Source organism: Lissotriton helveticus, chromosome 8, assembly GCF_964261635.1.
Source record: "Lissotriton helveticus chromosome 8, aLisHel1.1, whole genome shotgun sequence".
Taxonomy (NCBI): domain Eukaryota; kingdom Metazoa; phylum Chordata; class Amphibia; order Caudata; family Salamandridae; genus Lissotriton; species Lissotriton helveticus.
In genome coordinates this window covers 1,036,446,727-1,036,472,505 of record NC_136069.1, presented here as the reverse complement: position 1 = coordinate 1,036,472,505, position 25,779 = coordinate 1,036,446,727, and the positions used below count along the sequence as shown (strand labels likewise).

The following is a 25,779-nucleotide window of genomic DNA, read 5'->3' as shown; positions in this document are numbered from 1 at the left end:
CTTCTGAGAGGGAATCAGGTGCGACTTTGGCACGTTGATGGAGAACCTCAGCAAATGCAGGAGGTCGCCATAGTCTGGAGGTGGGAAACGCCTGTCTGGGGCGAGCCTGCCTTCAACAGCCACTCGTTGATATAGGGGGAAGACTGGATCCCCTGATCTGCGCAGATGAGCTGCGACCACCGCCATCACTTTCGTGAACACCCGAGGGGCGCTGGTAAGGCCGAAGGGGAGCACAGTAAACTGAAAATGCTTGTGGCCTACCGTGAACCACAGGTAACACCGGGGGGTCGGCATGACGGGGATGTGGAAATATGCATCCTGGGAGTCCAACGCTACCATCCAGTCTCCAGGGTTGAGGGCAGACAAGACTTGAGCTAGCGTCAACATCTTGAACTTCTCCTTCCGGAGGAAGCGGTTGACGTTCCTGAGGTCGAAGATAGGACGCAGGCACCTGTCCTTCTTGGGGAACAGAAAGTAGTGGGAATAACAACCATGACCTACTTCTGGCCCAGGAACGGACTCGATGGTCCCCTTGGCCAAGAGGGCCATGACTTCCTGCCGAAGAAGCGCAAGATAGTCCCCCGACATGCGGAGGTACTGAGGTGGAATGGCTGGGGAGTAGCCCCTTCGGACAATTTGCAGCACCCACTTGTCCAATATGATGTTGCGCCAGTGGGGGAGATGATGGCGAATTTTGCCGCCCACTGGTGTTTGTTGGACCTGAAAGTCTGGACTAGGAAGGATTTGCAGTGGATGCTGCGAGGGTGGAGGAGGACTGATCAGCCCGCTGGCCCCCAGAACCGCCTCGAAGTTTCCCGCCGCCGCGCTGAGGTTGTTGCTGCGCAGGCCTGTGGCTCTGGAACAAATGTGTTAGGGCACCCCTTCCGTGGCCACGAAAGGAGCGAAAAGCAGAAGGCGGAGGAGGCAGGGTGGCCGACAGGCCCAAGGACATGTCCGTAGCCCGGGAGTCCTTGAAGCGCTCCAACGCACTATCTGCTTTATTGCCAAAGGGGCGAATGCCATCAAAGGGCATGTCCATCAGAGTGTTTTGGACATCCCCTGAGAAGCCAGTTGTCCTCAGCCAGGCATGGCGCAAAGCGCCACCATCGTGGAAATCGCCCTGCCCAGCCAGTCAGCTGTATCAAGCCGACAACGGATGCTGAACTTAGCTGCGTCTCTCCCAGCAGCAATAGCTTGGGAGAGTACTGCCTGGGCCTCCTCCGGCACCTGCGCCTAACTGTCTGAGAGTGGAAATAACGGCCCAAGAGGCATGCAGTGTTCACCGACCGCAGCCCTAAGCTGGCAGATGAAATAGCTTCTTGGATTCCCCATCCGGAGGGGCGGAAGTAGGGTGACCAGACGTCCCCGTTTTTCCAGGACGGTCCCCGTTTTTGGAAAAGTGTCCCGACACTTTTCTCCAAGTGACTCAAATGTCCCTGTTTTCAAACAATGTCCGAGTTAAACACAGAAATATTCCTGTTTTCCATTGTTACGGTTGAGCATGCACGCGCATGCTCTCTTTGCACTGTTTACGGGGTATGTCGTCACTAAGGTGAGCGCTGTAGCAGGAAGGGAAATCCTTAGAAGAGGGACATTTTCTCTCGGGATTTCCCTTCTCTTTATACACGCAGCACCACCTACATCATTGTGCCTGCCATATTTGAACAATTGTATATCATCACAACTGAATCTTCACTAGAGGAGGAAATAGTGATATTAAGGTGCAACCCCAGTTTATGAACTTTCTGAACTTCTGTGATCTGTTGAGGCTTTGTTTTTGCTGCTCCCCCAGATGTCCCAACTAGAAGTACACGAAACAGAAACTTTAAAATATTTCTGAATGTTAGGATGAGTGTCCGATAACACATGTGGTGTTGACGTCCCCAACGTCCTTCTCAAGCTCCAACCATTCATTTCGACCAGTTCCAAGATCAGAACAGAAATCCTGTGTTCTCCATATCAAAGCAACGACTTGACCTTTTGACTGACCTTTCAGATCACGGCAAACTGTTTAGTTGAAAAGGACTTAAAGGAGCAGTATTAACGCCTGTGGAAGAGGCGAGCAGTGCTGCTCGGGCTTTTTGCTCAGGTCTTCACACTATTGCGCTATGAGATGATACCAATGACTAGAGTGCACTATGCATACCCCAGTAAGGTAATATGACATCCCAGCAGTGGCCAAGCAAATGTGGGAGGATTGTGTGGTCGGCCAGCCTTTGCAACCCTTATGACCCTAAGGCAGTTCTACCTGGAGAGAAGTGTTTTTCTTACATTGGTCCATGGCTGCCCGTTGGCAATTTAGTATTCCGCAGTTTACCTCCCATGCTTTTCTGTCATGAGCAACTAAGCAACATTAGTGAGTTGTACTTTACGTGGTGCTGACGCGCAGCTATAGAAACGAGCATTGATAAAGCTAGCAAGTCTGGCGTTTGCTAGCCTGTGATGTTTTATTGATTTTTGGCAAATATATGCTATAGTCCTTAAAAGTGTGAATGCAATAAAAAGTACTAATGCTGCCGCGTACAGGAGAGGGGTGCCAATAAAAGACCTCAGATTTGTTGTCTGTAATGATTCATCTCGGTCTGTGGAGGGAGGTGTCATTGTAGTCCTTTTTCTATGCGTATGACAGCTGTCAACTAGTCCTACTTTTATGTCTATGACCTGTCTCCGTTTTTTGTTTTGAGAATCTGGTCACCCTAGGCGGAAGTGAACGCGTTCTGGGAATTAGTGGCTAGGTCAACCAAGCTCACAGGAGTTGGATGATGGGAGAGAAAGAGGGGGTTGCCTGGAGCCGGGTGATGGCGTCGGGCCACGTTCCTGTCCACAGGAGCTCCTCTGTTGGGCATGGACCAGGTGCCCAAAAGAACGTCAGAAAGTGCCTCACTGAAGGGCAGCAGTGGCTCCGCAGAGGTAGCCGCCGGCTGAAGCACTTCTGTCAGGAGGTTAGTCCTGACGGCCACTGTAGGGAGTTCGAGGTGGAGGGACTCGGCCGCCCTACGCAACACTACTGCGTAACTTGCTCCCTCCTCCGTGGCGACGGAAGGAGGAGACAGCATGCCAAGGTCAAGTGAGGTGTCAAGACCACAGGCATCCCCAAATCCTCTGCCCGGTCCGGATCATAACTACACTGTTGTGTGAGAGGGTCCTCAGACCCCTCCCAGTCATCCCCTTCCTCCGAAGTCTGTCGAACAGGCTGAAAATAAGGAGGACAAGCATTGGGGTAAAAGACCCATCAGCGTCGGAATTGGCGTCTGAATTGGCCTCGAGCGATACTGTTCCGGCGCCGTGTCCAGGTCGGGGCTGAAACTGGGGTCGGCGGTAGCACCGCACGACGTCAGAGGTGGAGCCGGAGGAGGGGTCGACACCGGTGGAGGTATTAAAAGGTAAACCAGTGTCCCCCGGGATCCGAGCCTGGATCCAAGTGGGACCTGCGGCGCCAGGGCTGACGCCGGCGGCGAAGGAAGAACAGGACCCTAGTCGGGCCCGGAGGTGCACCGGCGGGGCCAGACAGCCCAAAGAATCGGGCCAGGTCAGCAAGAAATTCTTGCACCTGAGCAGGTGTCGCCGACGGACCCGGGAAGGGCTGGTAGGCCGGTGGCGACATCGCAGGCTCTACCGGAGCCGTGGGGGTGGCACCACCCTCAGCCGAGATGCGCGAGGAGAAATCGAGGAGCGATGACGCTTCTTCGACTTCTTTTTGGAATGCTTTGACTTATCTGACCCCGAGTGCGAAGACTTAGATCCAGACAAACGATGGTGACGGCTTCGCGACCAGTCCCTCGACCTCCCTCAGGACCGGGACCTTGAGCAGCGTGGAGCCGACTTCCGGACTTCTAGCAACTTTCGGGACCGCTCCCGCAAAGTCTTCGGCGCCATAGCCCAGCAGTCGGGGCACGACTTGGAGTCGTGGTCGTGCCCCAGGCAGTAGAGACACACGCGGTGTGGGTCTGTCGCCGACATCATGCGGTGACAGTCCCCGCAGTTCTTAAAGCCGGGCATCCCTATGAGACCAGGAGCCGATCAACTCGAAGAATTGAGGCTAAAAGGCCTTGAAAAACTCAGTCAAAAAGTGACTGGGGGTACTTGCTCTTCCCGGATCTGCGCTTGCTGGTGCGGAAAAAGAAAGAATTGACGTCAGCAAGCGCGGGCGCATCTAAGTAGCTCCACCAACATCATCCCGGCGCAGACGACAACAATGCACGAGGAGCTGCACGACAACGCCTACAGACGCGCAGGGGTACTGCTGACTAAAACCTTCCACATCCAGTCTGATGCCTGGGGGTAATTCTAAGGTAAGAATCTATCACTACATGTTTCTTTCAGATATAAAAATATACTATGTCACTATATAGTGCCAACTTCGGAATCTGGTGATTTTCACCTATCACTCAGTCTTTGGACTTTTGGATTAGGTCATCAGAATACTACTATGGAAATAAAGGACTATTTTACACAGGTACCCACAATGAGCCTCTACAAATACCCCCTCCTTTTTTTTAGGTCTCATTGGTGCTAGACAAACTGTGAATGTTTACTTACATCTGTAAGACTGTGTGTGTGTGTGAGAATGGTTTTTTGATTATACTTATCTAAATAAAGACTTGGTTTTACCCGGGATTATAAAGACCTTTCCAAGCTGAGGCACAAGTATGATTGATGCAGTAGCACCATGGACCTGGGCTGGGAGGAGATGGCACCTGTATTAGAGAGCAGTTAGAGGAAAGCAGCATGCCATGACTGACAGTAGCGCAGAAGTATGTGTACTCAGTCTCTCTCTCCCTGTTCATCTCCCCATGGCCAACACAAGTCCCCAAAAAACCCATTAAACCTGGGCTGAAATCTGGAATGATGTCCGCCCATGGAGACACATAGGCGAATGGGAACAACAAATCTACAAGAGACAATGTCAGAGTTTGTGCCCCTAACTTACGTCTACACGTAATGGCAGTTAGGCACCAGGGTCCGCCCACCTGCTGCAGCCTATAGGCTGCCAGGAGATAGCAATTTAGAAAGGAAATCTAAAGCATCATCCACCAATAGATAGCAATGTTATGGTTTGTGAATGAGCTGAGGGCAGCTGCTGTGCTGCCATTGGTTTAGCCACTTGACAGCCATGATAGGTGGGCACACTACTGAGCCTGTGTGGCAGTCAGCTCAGACAAGGCTGAGGAGATCGAGATGTAGCAATGGAAATGTGCTTTGAAGATCGCTGCAGCAATTCGTCCGTCTATGTATCTCACTATGGATTTATTTAAAAGTAAAACCCAGTGGTGCTCCAACCACAACATGCTTCATGGTGTTCACCTGGGCACTAAGGAAGTGCAAGATAATGTGTTCAATTGACTCAACCCACTGCCAGGGCCACACCCGGGCTCAGAGAATACTTTTCACTCCTCTCCCCCCATGAGTGAGAAAACAATGCCACTGCTGCCATTGATAGGTATATCTTTAAGGTATCTGAGGCATGTGTTCAATCAAAAGAGCAAGAATTCTGTGACTGCGTGGGAGACAATGGGAGGAATTTTATCAGAGGCCAGTCCAGAGTCCTCAAATGAACCCTTGTCCAGAGTGAGTTGGGTATATAGCCCCAATTATTGCTTTTCGCTATATGATACTAAGCATTGCATCTATAATGAAAGAAAAAAATACAAGTGCCAAGAGAACAATAAAAAACAGAAGTGCATGAGCTACTCATGCCTAACATGCATGGGACAACGTAATGGTTTTTATCAGTCAGCACAAAGTCATAATTCAACCCAAATGTAGAAGTTAGTCCACCTCAGTCCAGATTGGCAGAGGCATCCCTTTATATATTTCTCATAAGGATCCTGTACTCTACATGAAATGTTCTGCTTATCTTCGGTACACCCCTGCTCTTTCATGAAGGTTGTTCCTAGAAAGCGCGATCACCTCATCTTATTTATGACCTTTTGCACCCCATATTATTCCAGTATGAAGAGTCACACATCTGTACTAATGGAGGTCTCTCCTTACTTTCTGAACCATCTGTTGTTCCATTAGGAAGATAACTGTATTTTCCTTCCTTATTGGCAGCAGCCATCATAATACAAGATGGAAAGCCACCAGGGATGTGGAATTCCTATAGCCTGGCGTCTGGGACATATTGTTTGGGGTCAAGGGCAACACGTTTTCATGTGTATTTTTATTTATTTATTTAGTTGCTTGTATAGCGCATGGGAATTCGACCCCCGAAGGGGTATCTCCGCGCTTGTGTTCTTACCATAAGCTGAGCTAAACAAGGACACACAGACAAAATGCTAAAAAAGATTACAGAGTCAGAAAAAAATGAGTCTTTAGGCATTTCCTAAATGCAGTCAAACTGGGATTTAGCCTAAGGGTGAGGGGCAGGGAATTCCAAAGGATAGGGCCCTTATAGGATAGGGCTCGACCTCCCTGTCTCTCCTTTTTAATCCTGGGTACTTGGAGTAAGGCTTGATTTTTAGAGCGCAAAGAGCGACCTGGCTCATAGAGTCTAAATATTTCAGATAGATGTCTGGGGCCAACTCCAAACAAGCATTTGTGAAAAATGCAACAAATCTTAAATTTCACCCTCTGGCGGATAGGCAACCAGTGTAACCTATTCAACAAAGGGCGGGATGGAGAGCTGGCTGGAACATTTAGAATCAGCCTGGCAGCTGTATTCTGTGCTACTTGTAGCCTGCCCAACTGTTCTTCATTGGCAGAGATGAACAGGCCATTACAGTAATCAAGCCTGCTAATTACCAGTGTCTGTACTAAGGTTTTTCTATAGCTATCTGCCAAGTAGGGAAATATCCTCCTCAATAGTCCGATGACCCTCAGACAGGATCCTGTTACCTGGGTGGCATGATCTTTAAGTAACAAAGATCGATCAAGCTTGAACCCAAGATTTTTCACTATCTCCTTTGGACAAGAGGCAGAGCCTAAATCAGGAGGCCACCACTCAGGTGACCAAAGGAGCGGGGCATCTCCGAAGAGCATGACCTCCGTCTTGCTCACATTACACTGTAGGCAATTGGAGGTCATCCAGCTGGATATGGCTCTCATTCCTGCAGCAAAGGAGCTTTTGACTGCTGATGTCAGGGTCTGGAAGGGGAACAGAAGCTGGGTGTCATCAGCATAAGATATTGGTGTGAACCCATGCTCTCTCACAATTTCCGCCAAGGGGGCCACATACACATTAAACAATGTGGGGCTTAAACATGAGCCCTGTGGAACCCCCTTGGTAAGCTCCCTAGAGATGGAAAAGTGGGAGCCTAATCGAACACTTTGTGAGCGGCCAGTGATGAAACTCTCTAGCCACGATAGGGCCACTCAGTCGATCCCTACCCTCTTCAGACGACTTATAAGAATGCCATGTGACACCGTGTCGAAGGCAGCGGACAAATCTAACAGCACCAGAATCATGGATACTCCTCTATCCTGTGCCATCCGGATGGTATCGGTCACGGAGAGGAGAGCTGACTCTGTGCTGTGATTTGGTCTGAACCCAAATTGAGAAGGGTCCAGACCGCCCGCTGCCTCGATGAATTTAGACACGTGTGTATTGACATGCCTCTCCGTCATCTTACTCAGATGGGGCAAGAGGGAGATCGGACAGAGGTTGTTAAGGTCTGACCATGGTAGCGCCGTGTTTTTACGGATAGGGTTCACAACAGCCCTTTTCCAGACACTGGGAATCTGCCCGTCCTTAAGGGAAAGATTGATCAGGGTTTGAAAACTCGGGGCTAGTAAACTACCTAAAGAAGCTATCATCTTTGCAGGCAGGAGGTCTGTAGGCGATCTTGATTTAACTAGGCTAGATAGGGCCGTGATTTTGTCCTTGGGACAAGTAGGCCCAACCCCCAGCAGCACAAACCCTTTGGCTGCCAGTTTACAGTACCACATTATGGATCAGGGAAGGGCACTGTCTGAAGTTAAGGTCATATTTGTGTCCATGTGTTAATGATGTTTAGACTTGTATTTATAGTTCATTAATGCAAAGCCTTTATTATTGGGGTGAGCATTCTAAGTAAATGTTGTAAACTCAAACTGCACTACTGACAGTGGTTCCAGTATAAAAATGTGTACACACATTCAAGGTTTAGCAATATGAGGCTATGTATAATGCTTCCAGAATGCTCTCCGATCAGATGCAAATATGTGCAGAAGCTTGAAAGCACGATTGATGCTCAATAAAATATGCAAGTAGGAAAAAAACATTTCACTAAACTACTGTAAAATGTTAAGTACAATTTCTTGCCAGCATCATTTAGTAAAATGTGTTGATGTATGCTAGTATTTCTCAAAAATATTCAAAATGGAAAATCAGTGTAACCAGTTTCAATAAGATTATGGTAAACAAATAAACAAGCATTGGCAAAGCCAGTAGGTCTGAAATTGGTGGTCAGCCTTTTAGTTTTGCAAATGTGTGTCTTGTTTTGGAATGGTTTTTGTTAAAACCTTATTCGTGTGGGACCTGCCAGGAATTCACCATTATAAAAAACATTGGCAATAGCAAAACATCTTTGGTCTCAAAAAGCACACACTGCCACAGTAGTTCCTGGCACTAAACAAAAAGACTTTGTGTGCCGATATGTTCTTGCGAAAAAGCAAAATGCTGTCAGTAACAGTGAAGCCAGCCAATAGACATATAGAGAAAATTAGAGAGACAACATTTTAATAAACACAAAAAGGTCATGGTTAAAGCCAGACCTAATTAGGGGCCCAAAGAAAGTCTCAAAAGTGCACCCATGGTATTTGTCCTTGCATTAAGTGCAGATTTATGGCTTTTGTGAATTCACAAGAATGTACAGATGTAGGCAAAGAACTGGTACTCCTAGAAAATATTTGTCAACCGTATTTAAACATTAGCATATATGCATGTGTAGATTTGCTCATTCTAAAATCTCTTGCGTTTGCAAGTTTACCTTCCCACTAACCACTTTTTTCGAGACCTGGAAGAAGTTTTACGTTTGCCATTGTCAGGAGTAAATTTCCAACCTTTCTCAGTACGGGAAAAGATTAGAGAAGAGTTGGTGAAAACCCTTAAAATATGCAAGTTAGTAGGTTTGCACAGACTCAAAAGGGCATTCCAACCCTGAAACTATTGCTTACCACTACCTTCATCCCCAGTATGTAGATCTGCGGAAACGTGGCAACATAAGGGAATTGCTAGTATTCAAACCCTACTGTTGTATGAGCCCTGGCATAATCAGAGAGGCCATATCCAAGATTTTATATAATGAGACTGCTGCCATAATTTGTCGCCGCACTACATGGCACAAAAGGGACAAGTGGATTTTGCTCCAGGACAAGTAATTTATGAAACAACATGCCCCAGGTACAAGTAGATATTTCTATAAATTTCACACCTCTGCAGCCACACATATTCCAAAGCACAACTCACTTTAAATGCAGCACCCTCACCTTTCACACAACCTATATCACACACACACCTTTATCACCATAACATAAAGGGCAATCAGGTTGTATATTTTCACCAGTACTCGCCAGGAGATTTTTTTCTATGTTGTGAATATGTTGAAATATATGTAAAAAAAATTTCCAATCGCAGGCTTTCTACGTTGGATTCCAACACATACGACTACTGCGTACAGACGCCAAAGTTAATTAGGATCGTCGTCCTTATAGTTATTGTTCACACGTCCGAATAATATAAACGGTCCGAGCAGGCCAGCTCGGACCGCTTATAGTATACGGACATGTTAGCAAGAGACGATCCTAATTAACTTTGGCGTCTGTATGCAATAGTCATATGTGTTGGAATCCGATTGAGAAGGAAGCAAGTATTCACCGGATTTACTTTTCCTGCAACACAGAGTCCTGAGGATGGTCTTGCTGACCCTTTGGGCCATTGAAGACCGAAATGTCGACACCACATCCTTATTAACTTGAAGCATTTTAAACTGGTCTTTCTTATGTCTCAGTTGTGCGAATATCTGTATGATTAATTGATTGGGACTAATAATGATTTTTGCATTGTTTTGGTTAAAAGGAGTGACTGCACTTTCATCAGTCCCCTTACTTGATAGAGCCTAGAGAATTGGAGGGATTTTTTAGTAGTACCAGTGTTATTAATTAAATGTACATACTGTCTGTATATAAAAATGTGGATAATTTTAATGATACGTTTTGTATAAATACAACAGCTTGAATATAAATGAAGTAGAAATATTTGCATCTTGGAGTACGTCCGTGACTGTAATTATCTGATGTATGTGACCATGGTAAAATGTGGAAATAATCTGTTTAAATATTTCCACAAAGGATACATTGTATTAGTTAGTTGTTCTACCCAGTTCCATGAGGAAATTAGGGTGCCCTATTGTGTGAATAGTACATTTAGACCCAACACTATCCTACACTACATCACACACCACCATGCAACATCACTTTTTATTTAAGAGATTCATATGGTACACTTGTACCACAAGAGTTTTAGGGCACCTTACAGAGAATACATTGGAACTCATCATACCAGATTGAACTGCACTGAGCAAAATCGAGTAACAAGAATAGGTGCATTTCTATACTACAACAGTATAGAACATAACAAGCGGATAAACCTTGGGTTACAGAATAAGAAGATATTGGGAAACAGAAGAGGCTGATGGTATTTTAGTGGTAGTCAGGAGAGTTATATTGAAATATGAAACCTAAATGTAACAAAAGATCCATTCGTTTTGATGTCATGCTGAAGAGAGCTCAGTGAAGAAATCACAGCACCAGGGGAGTTTTTTGTGCAAGAGGGGATTTGAAGCAAGATACTGTAAGCTGACGGAACTATAGCTTCTGAGTTCCCGTGTCTGCTTGAAATGGTGTATAGGCTCGGCTGAGTATGTCCATGAATTCAAATTTAAATCTTTGTAGGTGAAATAACACTTATAATAGGATTCTTGCTGGTAAAGAAAGCAAATACAGGTCACACTGGACTGAGTCAGAGACAATTCTAGTCATGAGCGGAGTTAGTGAAGATTGGGAGCACCTGCTCGATTAGCTATTCCTAAATCAAAACGTGAGACAACAGACTGTACAGCAGTTTTCAGGTGATCTGATATGCTTAAATGCTGGACTTTTTTAAATAAAGGAGCAAGAAACAAGTTTATGCATGACCCATAAGCGAAGGTAGAATCCAAAGTGAAACCAAGTGATTTCAGCAACGAGAATGATGGAAAGAAGTTGGTTGATAGCCAGAGGGTTAAGGGTCGAATTTGCGCCTATGTTTGGGTGAAGGGAGGACTAATCCAATATTCTGAAGGTTGAGCATTAAGACATTTCCAACCATTTATATATGATGTTTCTTGAGACAAGTACGAGAAGTATCCCAGAGGGTTGATGTTTTTAGGTATATATATGTGACATCCGCATACTGTAGTATGAAGACGTTTATCTTTGAAGATCAGGCTCAAAGGATTCATGCAGAGGTTAGGACCGAGGCTAAGACAACCACAAGATGTTGGAGTTCTTCTGGAGATGAAACCTCCTATTTTTACCACTCAATTGCAATTAGTGAGAAATGAGGAGAACCGACTCAAAACCTTAACAAGGAAGCCCATATAAAATTCCAGGCTGTAGACAAACCGGTTTTGATCAATTGCGGTTAAGGCCATTTATAGGTTAAGTAGAATCTGTAAATAGGAGTTCCCCTCATACAGAATAAAGTGATACACTAGGATTTTTAGAACAGCTGTGTTTCATCATATCACAACATACAACACCAAACCTACCCAGCCTGCATCACACACCATCCAACACCCTGTACGCTCCATCCACAGACCATTCTACTTCACTTACATTAAGCCACAACACCAAACATTTTGTCATTATCAAAGCACAAACAATCCAGCATAATTTTACCTCCATTTAACCATATCCCCAACCGCATCAAATGTAGAACATATCAACTACCAGATTTCACATAACACCACTTGAAAACATGCCATTCAGTGCATCACTACATGAACTTTTAAAACACCATCACACATGCCCACACACACACAAAGGCACTGGAAACCACACTTCACCATAGCATACTCCAAACAGAGTATATCACTTCAGACACAAACTCTAGGTCACGAAAACTATCAACAAAGATATAAAAAAACAAATCAGACACCTTTTGCTTACAAGTATACTACTTTTCAACAGCCAATTACCATGCAATCATCTCTGACATGATTTGCGAGATTTCCTGCTCGCCAAAAACAAAGCATTATTGGAAATTCCCAGCCTTAAACAGAATTTATGCATTTAAAATCTCCATTTCTATAGGTTTTTTTTTACATTTCTACTAGACTACTGTTTTACATAATCTGGTGTCTCAGATTATTTGATGTTATAAATTCGAAAGAGGATGGGGGCGTGGCTAAGCACGCAACGGGAATGGCCGACTTGGAGTGAAGCTCCGCGCCAAGCTCGCCTTCCCGGGGCATTTATCCGGCAAACCACCGCCTGCAGACGGCGGAAAATCACTGGCGCTGCCGCCGGACGTCATTGCCGACCTACCGACCGACTTTGGGGAAAATCGGCATGCCCGAGGCACACCGGAGGTTTCGCGGTGCCACAGCCGCAGACATCGCTCCCGATCTCGGGAGGCGTGCAGGAAAGTCCGAGGCTTCGGTTGGAGCTGCAGGCCCGAAGCTACGCCCTACACGCGCTGAGGCCTCGTGGCGCTGGGGAGAGCGCGGAGTCGAGCTACAATACCGGACCCGACCCGATCGGAGGATCTGCTAGCTGAGTGCTGCCTGTTCAGACGCCACACCAGCGGTGCAGCCACACGAGGCCAGAAGGAGTCGCCCTGACCAACTCGACTAAGCGGCGGTAAGAGCGGAACCTATCCGCCGGCCACAGACACACGCCCCTGCCCAGACTCCCTGCTCCTTTGCTTCGAAATTAACGGCGACGGGGCTGAACGGCCACGGAAGACCCGTGATGCGCGCCAATGCGACAGCGCCGGCCTAACCAGCGACGCATTTCATAAAACACACCCACGTGTCGACCAGAGCCGGTGGGGCCGTGCAAACACCCTCGGTCCAGGAAACGAAGCACCCATCGTACCACCCACGCCTTGGGAGTGCCACGACGACCCGCATGGCCCACCACAGTGTTTAACCCATCGCAGCACGACACGCGCTAAGCCTGCGCCACGCACCGGCCCAACCACGCCAACCCGCCAGGTGCAGGGCGCCACAGGCCGCTGTCCGAGCGCACGCCTGCCTGGGGGCCACAAACGCTGTGCGGTACTCACCTACCCAGCGGCTAGACGACCGAATGCACGGGCTGGTCCTCTGAGGGTGAGACTAGCTACTGGACCAGGACCGACGAGGTGGCGCAGATGTCTAACGGGCCCAAAACGAGAACTGGTACCGGCAACACTAGCCAGAAGGCCAAGATGGAAAAAACCGGGAAAAGCACTGACCCGGACCAAACGGCGGCCAAACTGGACACCATGCTGGCGGCGATGGAACGACTCGAGGAGTCACTGAACCTAACCCGCACCTCCTTGGCCACCAAAATTGACAGCGTGGTCATCGACCTCACACACCTGAGGGCAGATCATAAAAAACTAGCGGACCGCGCCACCGCCCTAGAAGACACACTACAGACACTTCAGCCTCAAACCGACCAGTCGCATAAGCACATACAGGACTTATTGAACAGGGTGGAGTTCTTGGAGGACAGGGCTGAAGACGCGGAAGGTAGGACCCGCAGGAACAACGTACGCTTGGTCGGGGTTCCGGAGAAATGGGAAGGGAGGTCCCCGGAAGAACACATGGAGCGGTGGTTGCAGGGCATCCTGCCGGAAGGATCACTCTCCCCACACTTCGTGATAGAATGAGCTCACAGGGTCCCCACCAAACCTCTGGCGATGGGCTCCAACCCAAGACCCATGCTGCTCCGCATAATGAACTATCTGGACAGAGACTCCATCCTACGAGAAACTCGCAAGCTCCAAGAGGTCCGGATCGAGAACGCATCGGTGATGTTCTTTGCAGACTACACTGTGCAGGTCCAGCGGCAAAGACATGACTTTATGGCGGTGAAAAAGCGACTGCGACAGTTGGGCCTCCAGTACTCACTGCTATTTCCCGCGAAGTTAAGGGTCGTGGCGGGAGAACGGACTCATTTCTTTACGAACCCCACGGAGGTGGAAACCTGGCTGGACAGAGGAGTAGATACAGAACCCAAAACGACAGCGGGTCCTACGCCCCGGCGACAATCTGGTAATCACAGGCGAAGACGACGACCCTGCCGGAGTTCTCAGCCAGAATCACGTGCAGTGACAAGACCTTCCCCTCCAGCAGATGCCAGACGGCAGGAGAAGCGAGACGCCCTCCGCCTGGTGATGGAGCTCAGCGGCTCCCCTGCACAGAGCGAGATGGCGGGCGGCAGCGCACAGGACCTCCATAGTGACGATGAAGCCATCTATGGAGTACCAGATTCCCCGACCTCGGAGGACCGACCAGATGTCACACCCCAAACGGCAGACTACATCAGCTGACCTCGTGACGAACACGGCACTCCACAAAAGCGCTTGCAAGTGGCCACCACAACGGACTTACAGCAACACAGCTACAACGAGCCCTGATCATGGCAGCGGATTACACCCCCAACCCTCCATGCTACACGCGTGGCGTACACACGCAGAATAGCCCGCCAATGAACATGAGTCTAGGGACTGGCGGTGGTGACCCACGCTCGACGGAGCGCAGCTACAGGGACGCTTTGCCTTGCCTGGTGGCGGTTCGATTGGACACGTAATGTATGGAGTTTTATGCATGTACATGATGGGTTCACTGTCTGCAAGAGCGGCCTAGGCTGTTACGTCCCCCCCGGGAAGGCAATATGCCTTCGCTCAACATTCATATTGACACAGTGCAACTGATTTCGTGCATATAGCACAACCACCCCCTTAGACTTGACTTTGTTGCTCTCCTAGAGAGTATGGACGGGAGCACGTTTCGCATCCGACCTTTTGGTATTTTGAAGGTTCATATTGTTCATTGGCTTACTGTTCCATTAGCCATGTTTTTTTCCCCTCCTATGGTCACAGTGCAGTGGTGCGCCACATTGGGCGCTTATTGGGTGGCGGGGGCCATCTGCATGACGGCGAGTGAAAATGCATGGAGGGGTGGAGGAAGAGACGGATGGGGGGTGTTGTTGCATTATTGTAATGTCGCCCATTAAGATATGCACGTGGAATGTGAGGGGTATACATACACCATCCCGACGATACCAAATCTATTCATACCTCAAACGCCATCACGTACAAATTGCCCTCCTACAAGAAACGCACCTTAACAACACGGAAATTACCACGCTACGACGCAGGTGGCGCGGACAACTCTATGCCACAGGGTTCTCATCATACGCTCGAGGGACACTGGTATGGGTCAAGCCGGGCACTCCATGGACCACACAAGATGTGCACATAGACCCCGAGGGCAGATACGTAGCAATCCACGGCAGGTTAGATGGCAACCCACTAGTAATAGCATCAATATATGCGCCTAACACGGGGTTGGCAGACTTCCTCACCCGCTTGTCGCACATATTGGCCCCCTGGCATGGAATCCAGTGGGTACTTTGCGGGGACTACAATAGTTCACTGGATTTAGCACTAGACCGTTCTCATCCTACACTACCCAACTCACAGGCTCAGACCGCTATGAAAGCACTACAGGCATGGTCCACACAATGGGGCCTACAAGATGCGTGGCGCACTCGCAACCCACACTCCAGGGTCTACTCGTATTACTCAGGAGCACACGCCCTGCATGTACGCCTTGATCGGTACATGGTCTCCAGTGAGCTCCTTCCTAATGTCGCGGACACCTGTTACATGGGACGCACACACACCGACCACAACCCACACCTCCTGGACCTGCTGTGGGACCAACCTCGGCCACCAATACCCACATGGAGGTTACAACCCGACCTCTTACTAGATGGCACATTTAGGGGTTCCATAAGCGCACAGACGGCACAATATTTCGAAGACAACACAGGCTCGGCATCGACACCACAGATTGAATGGGACGCGTTCAAAGTGGTCCTCAGGGGACAATGTTTAGGCACCCAAGCCCACTCCCGGCGGCAATTAGAGGTAGATCTCCGACGCCTAGAATCTGACCTGCTACGACTGGAGCAGACAACAGCCACAGACCCAAACACTGACTTATTACAGGCGCGGGCAGAACACGACAAACTGATTGACAGGTTGAAAAACATCAACTACAAGGCCCACTCAGCCCGCTCCCATCACACCGGCGACAAACCCGTCAAGTTGCTAGTGTGGCTGATACAACGCGAGAACTGCGTTACGCCAGTGACAGCGGTGCAATCGTTGGCTGGCCCGTTGGTGTACACACAGGTAAAGATACACGAGGCCTTTGTGACTCATTACAGCGCTCTATACAAATCCCGTCTGCAGACTGCACCACCCGCCATAACTGCGTATCTAGAGGATATCACGCTGCCTACCCTGACGGATGATCAACGAGATGTCCTGGGGTCACCGTTACTAGCTGAGGAACTTCATGAGGCCATCTTTGCCCTCTCGAATGGCAAAGCACCGGGCCCTGATGGACTGCCGGCGGAATCTTATAAAGCATGCTCTGACATCCTGATTCCAGAGCTCCTACGGGTATATGCAGCGGCACTGGAAGACTCGACCCTACCCCAGTCAATGAATGAGGCGACGTTAGTGTCCCTTTTAAAGCCAGGTAGAGATGATTCACTCCTCGGCTCATATAGACCCCTAGCACTGCTAAACACTGATTATAAGATACTAGCTTCGACTCTCGCCCGGCGACTGGCAGGACTGGTGCCTGACTTGATACACAATGACCAGAACGGCTTTGTGCCCTCCAGATGCACCTCCCACAACATACGTAGGCTATTCCGAGTACAAACGTACGCAACACAAGACTGGCCTAGGTCGGGCTGCCTAGTCCTTGACCTGGAGAAGGCGTTCGACTCGCTCGAGTGGCCTTATTTACTGGCTGTGTTGCGCAGATTCGACCTTGGGGAAGACTATATTGAACTAGTGGGATTGCTATACAGACGCCCAGTGGTGAGAGTCCGCACAGGCGGGCTAGTATCTGACGCCATTAGGGTGCAACGCGGCACCAGACAGGGCTGCCCGCTGTCCCCATTACTTTTTTCACTAGCGATTGAGCCCCTTGCTGAAACTTTGCGCAATAAGGGCATACACTAGGGAATCCCACTGGCGGATGGCATACACACAGTCTCGCTATATGCAGACGACCTCCTTTTGTACGTCAGAGACCTCGCTCAAATACCGCTAGACCTCTCGGAGATCTTCAAGTCCTTCGAGACCATGTCGGGGCTCAAGGTGAACTGGGCCAAGTCAGGGGCATACTCGTTCAACCCAGACGTCCCCGACCCTGGAATCATGATTAATGGCGAGTGACTCCCATGGCACCACACCACGTTTAAATACCTAGGAGTATACATATACAGGGCGCCACAAGACATACTAGACGGCAACCTGACACGCGCCATCACGTCCATAAGGTCCCAGATTGTCTTTTGGAAGTCCCTACCACTTAATGTCCCGAGCAGAGTGACGCTGACAAAAATGATCGTACTCCCCAGGCTCTTATATTACTTCGCCAACATACCAGTCTACGTGCAAGCACACACCTTCAGAGAACTGACCTCCATGGTCAGGGACCTGATATGGAACACTGGCCGACCCAGAGTGGCCCTCTGAAAACTGTATGCGCCAGTCGATGAGGGCGGCCTCGCGGTACCGAACCTCGAACTTTACTATCTGGCAGCCCAGCTACAATGGGTCACTGCCTGGCTCGCAGGAAACCACCTGGAGGACACAGCCACGATCACGGATGTGCTATCCTCCACGCAAATACATACCCTATTCCATCCCCTGACGCACCCAAGGAAAGCAGCTCAACTACATGTTAATGTAGCGGTACGATGTTATGTCAGAAGCCTACGATTCACGAGACTAACTAAACCATATGCCCCGGCACTCCCACTCTTAGGCACCCCCAAGTCCACCTCTATAGTCACGGAAACCGCACTAGAACACTGGACACGCACTGGAGTAGACACCATGGCAGACCTATACGCCGATGGTGTCCTAATACCGTTTGTGACACTGGCCGCAGACACAGGTCTCCCACCAGGACAGTTTTTACAACACGCCTCCTTACTTTTAGCATACACGCAGCGGTGGGGTAGCATCACTGAGGAACTACCGACGCATCAATTGATACAGAGCCTACACGTCATGGGAAACGGTACACATGTGGTGCACTGGCTACATCAGGCGCTATTGTCACACACGCAACACTCGCTGCAACCACTGCGTGACCAATGGGCAGCTGACAGGGGGAGGGACTGGACAGATAAGGAGTGGAAAATGATCCTGCTAGGCTCCAGACACGTCCCCCGAAACGCACGCTTCAAACTGATACAGTTCTACATACTGCATAGAGCGTACCTCTCACCCAGTAAAATTAACCGCTACTTCCCGGGTGCTGCAGCTAGCTGCCCGAGATGTGCACTGGAAGAGGCGGACCTGCTACACATGCTATGGCAGTGCCCACAGATTCAGACATACTGGGGGCGGTACTGATGATACTGGACAAATGCACGGACATGGCGATACCACACACGTGGGAGGCATGCATACTAGGCCTATATCAACGGACTACATTGAATAAAGTCCCCTCTCGCTTCTGGGACCTTGGCCTCCTTACGGCAAAAAGATTGCTCACGAAACACTGGAAGCGAACTACCCCACCATTACCGGAACACTGGCACACGTCCCTAGACACCTGGGCAAAAGCAGAAAGCACCACCCTCCGAGGAAACAGCAGGTCTACGACAGTTCCCGATCGCGGCATTATGGGATGTACTGCTCAACTCCTTTCACAGGGAATGCCATCTAACACGGACCCCAACTGATGTCGCCCACCCAGACGATGCCAACGACACGCCCCCTGCTGATACTCCGTGCGGACAGACCTGATGATGCTCCCCCCATCACTCCCCTCACACCGAACACTCACCACGACTGATACATTGTCCCCCCCCAAGCCATGCTCACCCCGTTAGTCAATTTTGAATGACGCCCACACACCCCCCATGTCGATACACCCACAACCAGATGCACACGTCTCACTCTTGCATTAGATGACCATAGCCAACCCTTCCCATTTTCCCCCTTATGTCCTCTCTTCTCTTTCCTTCCCTCCTTCCCTCAATGTTTATCTCAGACAGTTATATCCTTTGTTGCGCTAACATGGTTTGAAACATTTGTGATGAAAAAATAGCCATGATGTATGAAACGGAGAACTAATGCATTGGGTGATATGCCCCGTAAACATGACAGACATCTTTGAGATGTAGTAATATATGTATTGTAACATTCATGTTTTATTTCTCCTGTAACTCTAATAAAGGATATTTAAACAAAAAAAAAAATTCGAAAGAGGATTGCTCCTGTTTAGAAGCCTTACGAGAGGTTTAGATCTAAAAGTGATAAACCTCAAGGAAGATTAAACACGGAGATCATGTTCTTTGAGCAAATTGTTTTATCTGGCTCCATCCACCAATTGTGTTTGGCCTCAATGTAATGCAACCAAAGCAAGGAAACAGATGGTAATACTGGAGCTTGATTTTACCTTTAATTTACAGATTGAAGCTGTAGACAGCTGTGTTGTCTTTTACCTCTGTGACTTAAAAGAGTACTTCCTTTCTGAATAGCAATCTGTGCAAGTCAGCCAACTGACTAAGGTATAGTTGAATAATGCTAGTGGGTTATATACAATCCTTAAAGCATGCCAGTTTAAAATCCTGTAATCATTCTACAATGCCAGAAAAATAACCAGCAGAAGAATTGAAACACATGACCTAATTTCTGCAAGCTTTTGAACTCAGCATTGGCTGCATGGAAGGAACATATAGTGTTTAGATTTCATGTTACACTCCAAATGCATTGATGTCATGCCCCCTATTTACCAGAAATGCTAAACCGCCATCATTCCTTGAGATCAGCAGAGCCTATTCTCTTTAGTATCCTTGTCCTATCTTAGATATCATCAATGCACAAATGGGAAATAGGTCTCTCAAGTAGTGTTACATGGTAATAATTGAGTAGTCTTAATATTGCTTTTTACTTCAAACTCCAACAACCTATTCTTGCAAAATATAAACAGAAGGTCATCAATGAGAAAAGTCAGTATTACCCGCAACAAATTGAAAATGCTGGCAACTCCAATAAAGAACTGTTTCAGGTAATAAAAAAAATTACCATAGTTAAAAAAAAAAATCTTCTAGTCACAACCAAGACTTCTGTAACTTGCTTGCCCAGACATTCAAAAATAAAGTTGATCAAATTGTTGACCTTTTTGACAAAATTAAGGTTAATACCAGTCCTAAAGATCTGGAAACAACCAATGAGACGCTTCTTTGAGAATTCACTCCAACATCCATAACCCAAATAGCTATGCTTCTCTCTGCTGCTAAATCTAGATCCCCAGATGGCCCTTCCCGCCCCCCCAAGATTATACAACTCGCAAATCAGTACATCACCCCCTACTTGTCTTTAGTATTTAATCAAATGTGTATGCAAGGCTCATTTCCTAGCACCTGGAAACAGGCCTGTATCCTCCCCTTATCAAAAAGCCAAACCTGGACACTAGCAATCCTGCTCACTACCGTCTCCAATCAAGACTTCAGCTTCCAGCAAAAATCATAGAGAAAATAATCAATGTTGAACTCTCCAATTTTATTTCAGGAAATCAGTTTGGGTTCAGAGCAATCATAGCACTGAGACGGTTTTGATAAAAACCACGGAAGAAATATGCATGACAGACAGTGGAGGGTCAGCGACTCTTATTTTGCTGGACCTGCCCGCAGTGTTTGATATGGTGGACCGTGGTCTATTGGTCCACCGTCTGAACGCTACAGGGATAAGAGGAAAGGCCTTTACTCTTCAAACTTCCTTTTTATCAGGGAGACCCCAAATGGTACACTTAGGTCAGTTGAAATCCTCACCGTTTACCCTGCCTTGTGGGGTCCCTCGGGGCTCCTCGTTGAGCCTGACGCTTTTTAATATATATGTCTATGAACTCGCCCTGCTAATTAGAAGTTTCAACCTGAATCCAACATCCTACGCTGACGACACCCAGCTAGTGATTTCTGCGGTCGATAAGGATGTTAACCATTCAATAAAACTACATGACTGCATGATTGCCCTGAGTAGCTGGATGAGCAAGCACTGCCTGAAGGCGAATTAAAGCAAAACAGAGGTGATATTGTTTGGTAACCTCTCTCCACCTTGGTCTCCTGCCTGGTGGCCAATTAACCTGGGCCCACCTCCTATCCCAGTAGCAAAGCCAAGAACCATGGCTTTATCATGGATGAGAAACTCCACTTCGAGACCCAGCTGTCTAAGGTTGTATCCTCCTCTTTTTTCACCATCAAAACTCTAAGAAAAATCCTCCCCTTTATTCCTAGAAATAACAGAAAAAACTGTTGTGTCCTAGCTAGTCTTGTCCAAGCTGGACTATTGTATTGGCCTATATAGGAATCTTCAAGCCAGATTACTCAGGAAGCTGCAGGCGGTACAGAATGCTGCCGCCAGATTGATCCTGGGTGTTCCCAAATATCAGTCAATAGTGACAGGCATTCAGGATCTTCACTGGCTCCCAGAATGTAATCGAGTCAAATTTAAAGGACTGCGTTGCTCACAAGGCTCTGCATAGTGAAGGTCCAAGTTTTCTTTGGAGTATATTTAGTTGGAACTCTCCAAATAGATCTCTTCGATCAGCCAATGCCAGCATGGTTACCACCATTAGAATTAGAAAGGCAAACTGAGGTAGTAGGAGTTTCAGTCACAGTACAATCAGGCTGTGGAACTCTCTTCCACTATATCTTAGGACCATACCCACCCTTCTTGCTTTCAGAAAACAACTCAAGACTTGGCTTTTCAGAAATTAGCTATACCTCAGTGCAGTATGTTTATGATCCTGAAAGCACCAAGACACCTATGGGTATTAGCGTGCTATATAAGTTTCAATAACATAACATAACCTGTAACTTACCACAAGTTAAAATAAATGTATTTGTTACACATGATGATGGTTATTTTTTTTAAAGGTTATCATATTGCCATGAGGTTCGCAATTAATCTGGCAAGATTTGATCCCATTTTGTGATAAATGTAGTGGATTAAATCAGTAAAATAGTTTTGTTAATTAATAAAATGAAAATGATAAATAAACGTTACCAATATATGCGTCAGAATCACCAATGTACATTTCTATGCAGTGTCCCAGCATGGTGACTGAAAACGTATCATCTCTACGAAGACCGAGGGCCTGCAAGGCCAAGAAAATGAATAGGTTAACATTAAGAAAATTACAAACATGTAACATTTCCCTTTTATTCGCTTTCACTCCACACCAAGACTTTAGAATATACTGATGTAGAAAACAAACAGAACAGCACTGTATATTAAAATATAAACTTGTTCGCACTCAGATCATTGCCATCTGTAACCCAGAACTGGACAATGGAATACAATGATGAAATTCTGCAAAAGAACGAGTAAAAGGGAAGCAATAAACAACTGATGAACAAAAATTATTTGCCTCTATAGGAAACAACCTACCTGAAAAAGGGCAAATGTCACACAGATTACCTAATCAAACTGGCCCATGTCACTTGGTTGAAAAGATGATTTAATACTGAAAAATACATGTACCAGGATGCATTGTTATTTTTATAAATATATTTGATTGTCCTTATTTCCAACTTTATTTTTCAGATCAGTGGGATACTGAACAAACTTATTTTACCTTATCCTTCTAGAGATAAACAACTTGCCCTATCTACTAAAGGCTTGGTCGACATGGCATACTTCAAATACACGTTTTAAGGCCATTCAGGTGTTTCACAAGGTCAGGCAGATAGTTTGAATCTCCTGTCCACTGCCAAGTTTTAATTTCTTCACCTCACTCGTTCAAAACCCTTTTTTCCCTTCTTTTGTCACTGATAACTACTAAAATTTTGGAGAGCACTTTCTTTACATAGACTATGCCAGTTTTATTCCGATAGAACTCTGAGGTAATTTACTCACTTATACAATGAATTTGGAACGTCTAACAGGAAGTTCTTTAGATATCTGCAGTTCTGGAATTCTTTGAGTCCGCTTCCGACTAATGAGGTCATGTTTGTTCAAAATACCTTTCGGCTAAATTTGTTAGTATACCGCACCGTGTTACTATAAGTATATTTTCCAAAATCTTTTTTGGTAATAATGTCTCTGCTGCAAACAGTGAGCACCTGGCTGGTAAATGGCAGCGTGGCCTGGCCTTCATGTCACCAGTGCGGAGGATTACTGTCTTTTACTATCACACGATGTGCTCAATGTCTCTCGCTTAAAGGCTTATTTTTTACAAAATATTGCACAATCTTTATTATACGCACTATAGGCTGACAATATGAGGCCTTAGAGCAATTTTGAACTGATTTCGCTGTCAGTCTCCAGGTGCAGATACCAAGAATATAATTCCTTATTAGGCAAATGTTTTTGATAAACTCAATCAGGTTTTCACACTCAGAATTCGAACCGAACCTCAGGTCATTTAGTTAGGTTCACGATGTTAACAATCATCCTGGCGACCACGCTGACGGACACGGAGTCGACCGACGCCACCTACCAATGCGCAAGGGTACTGCCAAGCAAAAAATTTCCGCATCCAGTCTGACGCCTGGGGGCAATTCTAAGGTAAGGAATCTATAACAAACGGTCTCTTGCAGATCTACATTTTTGGCAACATCCAAATACGTTTATTAGGCATAAAAACGTGGACAGGCAATTTATACATGACTGAAAGTGTTCTGACCATGTCATCTGCAGATTCTATAATTAGCCTTTATTCTTATCCAAGAGCCAATTATTTGACAAATTAGAATTGGACATTACCTAATTTGCTATTATAATTAATTAAACAAGGGCACTGTAATGCATCATGAAGTTCCTGAAGTGTAATACATTAGAAATTCTCTATAGGGTTTTTATCAGCTAATGCTAGAAAAGGTCAACGTTTGTCAGTATTTTGGTCAGAATCTTTTTTTGCTCGTGTTTTAAAAATGGTATTTTTTGCAATTCTGGATGCAAATCCAAGTGCTTTAACTGGGCAGACTCAAAATATAGATAGCATGAGGACCTGTCCTTGCTTCACGGGTAACAACATATCCTGCTTATACCACTCTGCACCGATTTCTCATTTGACCTACTGTTGTTCGTTTGCTCCTTAATGAGTGGTATGTTCTCCCTCGCACTCTGGTTTTTTTTATTGCAAAAAACGAAAATAGTTTGATTTTAAGGAAGTAAAGGTGCATGTTCGGAATTTGCCTAAACCTCAGATGTTCATTCGGAATATTATACCCGAAGAGCAATGAAAAAGTGAACAGATATATGCTTTCTCCAAACAGAACCTCTATCTGCATTAGGGAACCTTAGGAAAATGTAGTAGACATATGTGGGCTTCCCCTGAGTATGCCAATATTATAATCACTGTTGTATCACAAAATGACAGGGCCCCTATGCAGAACGTGATGAAGGGCTCCAGAGTCTCCTATTTCTTAGTGATATTCATTAGCCTTCGACTGAAGTGGAGGCCCTCCTGAAGTGTTGGGTGCCCCTGGAGGGTTAGAGGTCCCCAAGCACCGCAGGTGCTTCCATTGGGCACCTGATTCTGCTGACTAATCAGCAGCAGACTCTGCTAAAGCAGAGATCCTATCAGCACATGCCTGCGACTTATGCAAATTCAGCCACAGCCCTAAAGCATTTGAAGCCCGGTTGTTTGCATGACATTATATATATATATATATATTCACAGGAAAATCAAAGGTTTCAGAGACTTTATAGTTCGGAAATAATGTTAAAAAAATCCTTCGAAATTCATTGGAAAAAACCCAAAGATTACAGCGAAGTTTTGGTTAGACTCCGCTTTCACTCTTGTAAAATATAGCTACCGGAGAGAACTATAGCTTACACTGCATATGACAGCACATACTACATCATTCATGACATGGTCAGTGACATCACTGATGACATATTAAATTACATCACTGATAACATCATCTACAGAGATGCTCATACACCCACTAGTCCTAAATAAAACATACCTACCGTATGAAAATAGTCGATGGCACTCTCAAAGTTTCCCATTAAACTATGTATGTATCCAATGGCAGAATAGGTAGACGCATTCTGAGGAATCAACACAAGAGCCTGTCTGTGGTATTCCAACGCATCTTCATATTTTCTATAAACAAATCCATGCAAATTAGATAATGTTATACGTACAAAAGACAGAAAATTAGTTAAGAGATTCGGTAATTATGACTCAGCATTTTTATCAGAGCAGGGAGTGAGACCAACGCAATGTAACAAACGTTGCCAGATTCACAAATAAAATTAAAACAAAATGTGTGAATTCAGGATTGCATGTATGCACGTTATTTTTGACAGAAAGAATAAAGGTCAATTTTAAAAGCATTCTATAAATACCACTTTGAATCAAATGCAGGCCATTAATTTTTAAAAGCACAGCTTTTGTAATTCCTTCATAATCCTGCTACCCCTTAGGCATTTAACATGTACACTGTTTCATTATCATACAAGCTACTGATATAAAATGGTTGTAGTGCTGCCATGAGGATCAACATTCTTGCTCCAAGCAGAATTTCTTTCAAAACACTGCCCTA

At 46.5% G+C, this 25,779-nt stretch overlaps 1 protein-coding gene across 1 annotated transcript in view; it reads right to left on the bottom strand.

Moving 5' to 3' along the window:
* The window catches only part of CDC16 (cell division cycle 16), a 135,681-nt gene that overhangs the window by 12,148 nt on the left and 97,754 nt on the right, over nucleotides 1-25,779 (bottom strand). The window contains exons 16-17 of the mRNA XM_078657874.1: nucleotides 25,202-25,337; nucleotides 22,289-22,379 (exon numbers count right to left, since the gene is read on the bottom strand). Coding sequence (XP_078514000.1) covers nucleotides 22,289-22,379; nucleotides 25,202-25,337 — 227 coding nt within the window. The remainder of the gene's footprint in view (nucleotides 1-22,288; nucleotides 22,380-25,201; nucleotides 25,338-25,779) is intronic.